The 10,771-nt window shown below is 42.1% G+C and overlaps 1 protein-coding gene across 1 annotated transcript in view; it reads right to left on the reverse strand.

The window, feature by feature from the left end:
- si:dkey-106n21.1 (solute carrier family 23 member 1) overlaps positions 1-9,104 on the reverse strand; it is a 74,378-nt gene extending 65,274 nt beyond the window's left edge. The window contains exon 1 of the mRNA XM_058076395.1: positions 8,987-9,104. Within this exon, the coding sequence (XP_057932378.1) occupies positions 8,987-9,058 (72 nt within the window). The 5' untranslated portion in view covers positions 9,059-9,104. The remainder of the gene's footprint in view (positions 1-8,986) is intronic.
- Between the last annotated feature and the right edge of the window lie 1,667 nt (positions 9,105-10,771).

Consider the following 10,771-nt stretch of genomic DNA (forward strand, 5'->3'; position numbering starts at 1 on the left):
GACCCATTATGCCATTGTATGGTCATTGGTGCATTATTTAAAAAAAAAAAACCTTAAACTGTATTATGGAAAGCAGGAAGTGAACAAATGTAACAGTTACTGATTGTAAAAGTACCAGATGGAGGGGTAGGATTTAATAAGCTTTGCTTCTTCCTACTCCTTTTGGACATGTGGAACTGTGAACTGATTATGGGATGCACTCAATTGTAATCTGATGCATGTTCAAATGAAATAAACCATTACCATTACCATGTATTTGTAGAGGCTGCATGGCGTACGAGAGGTTAGCGCACAGGCCACACAGCTAATTCCACCCTCGGCTATCTCTGTGTGGAGTTTGCCTGTTCTTCCGGTGCATGCATGGGTTTTTTAAAATAGAGTCAAACATGGTTGAATTATAAATCTAAAAAGTGGGGCTTCAGCAGCACTATAAAGCGACAATTTGGCTCTTTCCACCGAGCACATGACAGATGACATACAACACATATACTTCATCGCTTTTTGTAGATTAGAACTTGATTTCTGGTCTCTTACACCCTCGAAGAACTTTTGCTAAAAGCTCAAACGCTGTGTCAAGATTGTGTCCAGTGTTAAACTAATGAAACCTCACAGGTGAGGATTCAGCCCTGAAATTCTAAACGTCACAGTGTAGCTTTGACCTGCAAAGCTCTTCTGAACCTCCAACAAACGTCCTCTTGTCCTCACTACATCGGCCAATCTAGATTGATTTCTCTGCTGCGGTTTGTTGTCAACGTGATCCGCCGGAGAGCACGGAATGTGCATGTGTGGATCAGTTGTGCTGTCATTTCACACTTCACAAAGTCAAAGTCAGCGTAACTCACGAGAGCCAAAGTGAACTTTGGTGCTGGTGCAGATTTAGTTCAGGGCTAGAGTTGAACCAGTGCTGTTAACTTTCCATTGTCCTGGGGAGCCATGTCCTTACATCACAGGGGTCACGCCTCCAATCAGAAATAGTTGGCCACACAGTCAGTAGAGCTAGAAGATCTGTGTTCAAGTCTCTGTGTGGCGTTTGCGTGTTCTCCCCGTGCATGTCTGGGTTTTCTCCAGGTACTCCGGTTTCCTCCCACATTCCAAAATCATACATGTTAGGTTAATTGGAGAGTCTAAATTGTCCATAGATATGAATATCAGCAACCATTCCAGGGTGTACCAGCCCAATGTCAGCTGGGATAGGCTCCAGCATACCCCTGTAACCCAAGTGAGGATAAGTGGAGAGGATGTCATCCTCGACAGCACACTATCTTTCCAATCCCACATCAATAACGTGAACAGGTCAGCTTACTTTCATCTGCGCTCCATTAATCGCCTACGCCCCTCCCTCACCCCCCACACCACCGCCATCCTCGTCCATAGCCTTGTCACTTCCCGCATTGACTATTGTAACGCTCTCCTCTTCGGCCTCCCTCACAAATCCCTCCATAAACTTCAACTGGTTCAGAACTCTGCTGCCCGGATCATCACCAGGACCCCCTCATTCCGCCACATCACCCCCATCCTGCAGCAACTCCACTGGCTCCCCGTGAAACAAAGAATTAACTACAAAATCCTTCTTTACACCTACAAGTCCATCCATAACCTTGCCCCCCCTTATCTCTCTGACCTCATCCACATTCTCAAGCCATCCCGTTCCCTCAGATCTTCCGCGTCCCTCCATCTCACTGTTCCCTCTGCACGTCTTAGCACTATGGGGAGCAGAGCTTTCAGCCGCTCTGCTCCCCAACTCTGGAACTCTCTGCCACCAGACCTCCGTAACTCTGCCACCCTTCCCATTTTCAAATCTAAACTCAAAACCCATCTGTTCAAACTTGCCTATTCCCTTTAACTGCTTCACATGGTCCCCCCTCCCCCTATTTATTGTATGTTCTTATTTATTGTTTGTTGTCTTTTATCTTGTATTTTATATTGGTGTTTTTATCTCCTGTACAGCGACCTTGGGTGTCCTGAAAGGCGCTTTTAAATAAAATGTATTATTATTATTATTAAGTGGCATAGAAAATGTATGGATGGAGATCAGTGTGAGTCAAGCGATCACAATCATGTTTATTCATTAATTTTCTACCGCTTTTCCTCACAAGGGTCGCGGGGGTGCTGGATCCTATCCCAGCTGTCTTCGGGTGTGAGGCGGGGTACACCCTGGACTGGTCGCCAGCCAATCACAGGGCACATATAGACAAACAACCATTCACACTCACATTCATACCTATGGACAATTTGGAGTCACCAATTAACCTAGCATGTTTTTGGAATGTGGGAGGAAACCGGAGTACCCGGAGAAAACCCACGCATGCACGGGGAGAACATGCAAACTCCACACAGAGATGGCCGAGGGTTTTTGAATTGAACCCTGGTCTCCTAGTTGTGAGGTCACTAGACCACCGTGCCGCCCAATAATAATGTTTATATGTCTTTTTTTTATATCCGGATGAAAAGCAAGGAGTTGCTTAAAAAAATACTTATTTTATATTTTTTTATATTTTGTGTAATACTACAGTGTTTATTTGACAACGTTAAGGTAAAGCAGTCATCAGTCACAGATGTGTCACAGAGATGAAACACTTCCTGCTCTCCAAAATAAAATACAATGCAATTACAGACTAGAAATAACCATAAAAACAGGTAAAACTATGTAAATGTAAAATTAGTGTAATATGAGTAATTAAGGAATGAACCTAGATTGTGGCTGCATGGTGGTAAAGTGATTAGTGCACAGGCCACACAGTTAGGTTTGATCAACCCCTCCATCGGCCATCTCTGTGTGGAGTTTGCATGCCCCCCCCCCCCCCTCCCTGTGCATGTGCGGGTTTTCTCGGATACTCCGGCTTCCTCCCACATTCCAAAAACATGCTAGGTTAATTGGCGACTCCAAATTGTCCATAGGTATGAATGTGAGTGTGAATGGTTGTTTGTCTATATGTGCCCTGTGATTGGCTGGCGACCAGTCCAGGGTTTACCCCACGTCACCCGAAGACAACTGGGATAGGCTCCAGCATGCCCGCAACCCTGGTGAGGATAAGCGGTACAGAAAATGGATGGATAACCTAGGTGGTGACTTAGTGGTTTGTAGCGTGCTTATGGTGGAAACACACTCTTTCATAACAAATCAAAAATCATTTAATATTTAAATGTATATTTAATAATATAATATATAATATAATTTAATAATATTTAAATTTAATATTATAATAGAAATGTGCAAAATAATTTTAATAATTCTTGTCATTCACTGCATTTTTTGACAGACTTTTCATAATAATGTTATGAGTTTTGTTTTGTTTTTTCCACAAGAATCACCTTTTTGTTAGGAGCGAGTGGAAGCACCTGTGGTGTCCACTCCCAGCTGAAGGTCTGAGTAATCAGCAAGGCTGGGCGGGTATATAAGGAGCATTTGCTGCTCAGGTCTTTTTTCTTATTTTTTTATTTATTTATGTATTTATTTTTTCTTTTTCCCCCTTTTTGTGAGTGTGTGAGAGTCAACACTCTCAGTTGACTCGCTTGGTATTTAGTGAGAATAAACTGTTGTGTGGGATTTTGTGTTTTGGCCCTCCCCTGGTCCCCTGATTTCCGCTCTTTTCTTTAACTGGGTTTTTTTTTTTGTTCTATCATTTTGATAGACTTGGGCGGCAGGAAGAATTAATATTCCCCTGCCACCTTTTAGAACCCACTTTTGATTTACATGCAGTTTAGGTTAGTTTCCCCCTTAGCAACCTTTATTTCACCAGTTTGTGTTCTACTTGGCAGGGGAAACATAACAGTAGGATGGTAAAATTCTGTCATTAAAGTCTGCCTGGGCTCTCATATTTACAAAACATTAGTCAGTGAAATTAAAGCAGCATTAATAGTTAGGTGTTTACATGCGGTAACACCTCATCCACTTCATTATGCAAACAGTTAAGCACTCAGCCCACAGCAAGTGTTTGGAGCCAGAGTTGAACCTAAAAATCCACCAGGTCAGCCCTCCTGTGAAATTATTCATTCATTCATTCATTCATTTTCTACCGCTTTTCCTCACGAGGGTTGCGGGGGTGCTGGAGCCTATCCCAGCTGTCTTCGGGCGAGAGGCGGGGTACACCCTGGACTGGTCGCCAGCCAATCACAGGGCACATATAGACAAACAACCATTCACACTCACATTCATACCTATGGACAATTTGGAGTGGCCAATTAACCTAGCATGTTTTTGGAATGTGGGAGGAAACCGGAGTACCCGGAGAAAACCCACGCATGCACGGGGAGAACATGCAAACTCCACACAGAGATGCCCGAGGGTGGAATTGAACCCTGGTCTCCTAGCTGTGAGGTCTGCGCGCTAACCACTAGACCGCCGTGCCGCCCCCTGTGAAATTATGATAATGGAAAACCAAAGCTCTGAACAAGGTAAACCGGTCATAGTGGAAAAGGATAGTGAGCGGCTTCAAGTTGAAAGCAGTAAAGACTCCAGTGTCACCATGCACTGATGACACCCCCCCCCCCCCCCCCCCCCCCAAAAAAGGGGCACTGCGAGGGACACAGTCGAATGCCTTTTCCAAGTCATGTAGACCAGTTGGGCAAAGTCCCATGTAACCTCCAGCACCCTAACAAGGGTGTAGAGCTGGTCCAGTGTTCCGCGACAGAGACAAAAACCGCATTGAACCTCTTGTAGCAGAGGTTTGACCAATCGTCCTACCCTTCTCTCTAGCACCCTGGAATAGACTCACCCAGGGAGGCTGAGGAGTCTGATCCCCCTATATAGTTGGAACTTCTTAAAGAGGGGGACCACCATCCCGGTCTACCAATCCAGAGAAGACGTGTCAGTCAAAACAGTCCCTCAACATCCAGAGCCTTGAGGAATTCTGGGCAAAACTCGTCCACCGCTGAAGCTTTGCCACTAAGGAGCATTTTGACCACCCCAGATACCTCAGCCACGTTGATGGAGCTGTCTGTGTATGTGTCTCTGCTTCCTCTATGGAACCACAACCATATACAGTAAACCTCGGATATATCGGATTCAATTGTTCCCACTGGTTTTGTCCGATATAAGCGAAATCCGTTATATGCGTATACCGGAAAATGTCCGTTTTACGCATATATCGGATTTATATCCGGTATATGCGTAAATCGGATTTTATGCGTTATAAAAAGGCACTTCCTTGACTATGTTTCCAATGTACCTGGACTGGGCAATGAAAAGAGACGTAAGGTAATGAGAATTTAACTTTATTGGACTCTGAGCATAACAAATTGTTAATTAAGCTAGGCCCTGTTACGCCCGTCGGGCCTACGTTATTTCCAATAGTGAGGTTAAGATCTCATTCAATAAATCCCAGGGTGTTTTCTGGCAGCATTTGCCAGATTAACCCAGTTTCGTCGGCATTAAAAATGTCCTCTGCTTTAAAACGTCTCAGAATGTCAGCTAGCTTCGGAGCGCCACGATGCGGCCATCCGATATATGCGAGGGAAATTTAATGGAAATGCAGGGGAACGGGACTGGAGATTTTGTCTGAAATAGGCGAAATCCGTTATAAAAAATCCGATATATGCAATTAATTTTTATTGGAAATGCATTACAGAAAAATCGGTTCTTTTTTATCTGTCCGTTGTGAGCGAATTTCCGATATATCCGAGTCCGATATATCCGAGGTTTACTGTATATAGGTCTCTCCTGTATGTTCATCAATTACCTGCCTCTTTTTTTCAGTTTTTATACCTTTTTTTTAGAACACACAGAAAAGAAAACGTGTGTTAAGATAAGGTAAGATAAGCCTTTATTCATGTTTTTTGGTTCATGTCTCACATAAGGATTGTGTATGATGGGTTAAAATTCTCAAAAGAGTGCAGTTTTCCTTTAACCTAAATAATTTGCATGGTGACAATGTACAAAATTTCACTTGAAGGAAATTACTTTTCTTTACATGGAATTGATATCAAATTGTGTGATCACTTACTGAATATTTTGTAGGTTTATCCAAGGTTTTGTTTTTTTCAGTGTTTAAGTAACCTAATGAGCTACAACGAGGCAACACCTAAGGATATTTACACTGTAATATATACACTAACGTTAACGCTTGCAAATCCTTCAGTATAAAACTGAGACGTGTGAGGAACGTTCATATAAAACTGAGAAACTGCCAATAAAATGCTGTTAGCTCCAACAACACAAGGATGAGCAACTAGGGTGTGAATGCACATAAAATAAGAGAAAATATCAGAAGACATAAAAGCATGTCAGTTGTATTAGTCACTCATACTCACACGATCAGGTAATAGGTCCATGTTCCCAGAAGGTTGTTGATACAAGAATTGATAATACATGAATAAACCCTATTTAAAACAACTCTTTTAAATCCCCCGGTTGTGGTGGAAAAAGGCTATTAGCAACTGCGTGCATGCAGGTAAGACGTTCTCTGTATGCACACTCTACACCAGGGGTCTAAAACACGCAGCCCGCGGGCCAAATGTGGCCCGCAGGACACTAGTTTGAGGCCCCCGCCTTGATATGAAAGTTTAATGTTAGTAAGTTTGATATGGATGCTGTATGGTATCATGTACCCAGAAAAAATTATTACGTTTGATTAATGTTCATGTTAAAGGTTAAATAACTGTTAATAGTTATCCTCCCTATCCGTGTGGAAGTGGTAAGTTTTTGGCTAGCTCTCTAGTTTGCGAGTTAGCATGTGTCTCAAGACCCTGCAGTTGCGCAATATGTTGTAAATAAAAAAAGTATAAATGTGACTATAGTCGTGTTTTGTCATGTCTACAGGGCTCTAATAATGCTTTTGTTAATTTTAATCTGAAAAAAAAATTGTCTCCCCACCAACTATATGTGGTTTCTTAAGTTTTTATTATTTGCTGTTTTATTATTATTATTATTATTATTATTATATTTATTTATTACTGATTGATTGATTTTCTTTATTTTTGATTTGTTTATTTATAAAAATAATAAGTATAAAAATTTATAAAAATTAAGATATTTGAGAACAGTGGAATGTTTTATCTGAGTTTTTATTGTAGAAAATCGGAAACCAAAGCACTGAAAAAGTTTGTATATTTTTCTGTTTTTAATAATTTTTTTGGGGGGGGGGCCTGATGCGGCCCAGCCTTGCCCAGACCCTAACTCCAGTGGCCCCCAGGTAAATTGAGTTTGAGACCCCTGCTCTACACAGACAACCACTTCCTTACACAAAATAAAGGACACCTGGAATCTGTAACTCCAACCACTTCTGCCTGATGCTTGCTAGCTTTCACTCAAACGTGAACATACCTGGAAGCCATTTCTCTGTGCTAACACAGTGAAATCTTTGACAAAACAGTGTGCTGGGGAGCGGGATGTGCAAACCTCTGTGCAACTCTGGGCATCCTGTACCATGATAATATAATAATAAAACATGATGACATTTATAGGTCATTCATTCATTCATTCATTCATTTTCTACCGCTTTTTCCTCACGAGGGTCGCGGGGGTGCTAAAAATGAAAATATCCTAATAGGGTCCCCTTTAATATTGCACAAAAAGAAAACTAGCTAATATGTGTTTGCAGAGAAAGAATAAGTAGTCACTCACATTTTAGTTAACTTTAACCTCCATTATGTACGGAATGAAATTAGACATCGTAAATCATCCTATGAAATGAGTTATGTCATAACTAAGCAGCACATTATCATTAAGACTAAGCCTGTCTCCCTCTCCCGTGCAATGTCCCTTCCAGTGGGGAGGGCAGGAAAAGGAGTAACGTATGAGTAACGTCTTCTAAGTCATGTAGCATCCTGACAATTTTTAAAATTTTATTGCAGATCTTAACATGCCAACAGAAGAGCTCAATTCCAACACCACACACACACATTTCCTTGTTGCGGCCCACAACAGCAAGGCAAATATTATCACGGTCACAGTGAGCGAGGTGCATTCAGGGACAGTGGATTATCTGTGTTCTTGGGTGTTGGTGGTGTTCTGTGTACAGTATGAGGGACATGTATGTTAAGTTCCCAAATTCACACTAGACGTCACATCTGTATAGCGTTTTACACACATAGATTTAAAAAGCTCGATTCAAATGCAGCGTCGCGTATCATTTTCTCCGGGTACTCCGGTTTCCTCCCACATTCAAAAAACATGCTAGGTTAATTGGTGACTCCAAATTGTCCATATATGGTATGAATGTGAGTGTGAATGGCTGTTTGTCTATATGTGTCCTCTGATTGGCTAGTGACCAGTCCAGGGTGTACCCCGCCTCTCGTCTGAAGACAGCTGGGATAGGCTCCAGCATACCCACAACCCTCATGAGGATAAGCGGTACAGAAAATAGTCTTTTGCATCCAGTAAAACGTGAGTGAGACACACATCAGACGCACGTGTGTGTCGGCTGCTGAGAACTGATTGCCAGAATGGAATCAATTTGAAAGCGTATGGTGCGCTGTTACGCCCGTTCAACGTGACATGTCCGCTATGAATTCGGGGTAACACTTAAATTGAACTAGCAATGTAGTTGTTGGAATTGAACTTGCACAAAGACAGAGGACACCAGTACAATTCAACAGCATGATGCCACTCTGATTGCTTTAGAAATGAATAAAAGAGTTGCTCAATTTTGAATAACAAAAAGATGAACTAACTAATAATGGAAACTACCATCTGCGCTCAAACTAATATCTTTGTTTTGTGTTCATCTCCCCTCAAACCTCCCTGCCCTCGCTGTGATATCCAGCAGAGGTCATCGGTCAGGAAGTTCAGCTGTGTACACTCCAAAGGAGACCCCCCAAAAAATACATTCACTGCCTGCATCCTTTCCACGCTTCACAGATTCCATTTGGCTTTGTGAACCACACATTTAAGCACCATGCAATCAATTCCTCTTGGATATGGCCCGCATTCCACTATGGCTTACTGCAGTAATGCTGTAAGGACGCAGGCCAGTATTACTATGTACAAAATGTAACTGATAAAAAGGCATCAAACTGCTGCTAAACATAATGATGAGGGTGAACTTACCCCAAAGGCCAGATTGTCTGCACCCTCCGTCTTCAAGCCCAGCTCCAGCCTCTCGTCTTTGCTTAGGTGCATACTTCAGACTTGCCAGCACCACAGTAGACACCCACAGTGAGTAAAGTGTGTTAGGAGTGTGGAACTAAGAGGGCAACGTGACGATACTGCCTTGCGTCACAGAGGAAGCTCAACCTGGCAATTGGGAAGAGAGCTTCTAAGTGGGAGGGAAAAAAAAAGTCGGTGCTGTTCTTTATCCGCCCTGACGTATGGTCATGTGATGCGTGACCGTGGATCCTATGAGAGGAAACAAGCTCGTTTGTCACATGCGTCTTTTTCATTTGTCACCCTCATCAGGTGGAAACTGCCTTAGCAACGCTAAGTCATGCAACCACAGGGAGTCGCCTCTCCGTCTAACGTCAGACACTTGTTAAAACAGTTGGGATGGAACTTCAGCAACGTTGCTTTATGTCTCACAGAGAGTCAGAAGTCCATCAAGGTCCCTCAAGGTCCAATCTACACATCATAGTACTAACTACAGGACTCAAAGGTAACTGATGTATCCTTTCCGGTCCAAAAAGGTACATGAATGTTCCCTAACTGTAAAAGGCTTTTGAGGGTACCACCCTAGTGACAAGATCTCCAAAGGTCCAACCCACACTAACGCACTCCATAAAACCATTGACTATTATCTCACAATTGTCTCACAACGGGCACGATAATCCCAACAACAACAACAAAAAAAAAACATGGCCAGCTTTTGCAGCCGTTACCCACTCAACTCAACACTAAACCTCCAACATCACTTTCTATCCATCCCATGTCAGGTCCTGTAGAAAAGACATTGATATTTAGACTTATTTTGTATACTGTATTGAGTACAAATAATCACAAGTAATGCGACTTTTGGGTTGTTAAGTAAACAAGGGATTATTTACATTAGTTTGTTCAGGCACCGAAATAAACACAGCGGAAACACACTCACCTGATGTTATGAACCATCCATACATCAATCTTCTTTCGCTTATCCACTTTAGCTAACTTAATTTCAGTGTACAAGGGAACATGTACTGTTGCATAAAATGGATGCTCAGATAGTTACCCAAAGCATTAGCTCACAACAGTCCGGCTTACCATTCTTTGGGAAATTTCAGATGCCAAACAAAGTTCGAAGTTGTTGCTTCTCCATCCGTTATTCTTGTACTGCAGGTTTTTCAGAAATGTAATATTTAATATGTCTTTTTCATTTGTGAATGCAAACTAATTATCCATCAGCAGCAGTTAAACACCGTTTTAATCACTGCCGCACTCCAGCAGTCTGGTGCTGATAAAAACGTAATCTACCCCAGTGTTGTTTGTTCTTGAGTATTCATTTGTGTTTGTATAAAGTGAGGGGCCCATCCCGTTGTACTTACAAGTGCGTGCTGTCTATGGGTAAAAAACGTGAGCAATATATGGGGATCTGTCCGTGGTGCATACAGCTTCAGTGTGAATTTGAGAGCACGCTGACATGACGTAGCACCCCCATATTATCAAACACATGTTTTCAAGTGCTCTGACCAGTTTTTGTGGCGTTATATGCACATATGCAAATTATCCCATCTCACAATTCCCTCCTTATTTCCCATTTCAGTAATGAAATAACATGATTGAGACTCTTGGTCTGTGATGTAATGACTATAATATAATAATAAAGAAATGTATTATTTTATTTTTGAGCAATTACTGCTGTAATTGACTTTTTTTAACCATCCGGTGAATCTCTGCAATGGAATAGGCGGCCATTCATCACAC

This window comes from Doryrhamphus excisus, chromosome 6 (genome assembly GCF_030265055.1).
Source record: "Doryrhamphus excisus isolate RoL2022-K1 chromosome 6, RoL_Dexc_1.0, whole genome shotgun sequence".
Classification (NCBI taxonomy): Eukaryota; Metazoa; Chordata; class Actinopteri; order Syngnathiformes; family Syngnathidae; genus Doryrhamphus; species Doryrhamphus excisus.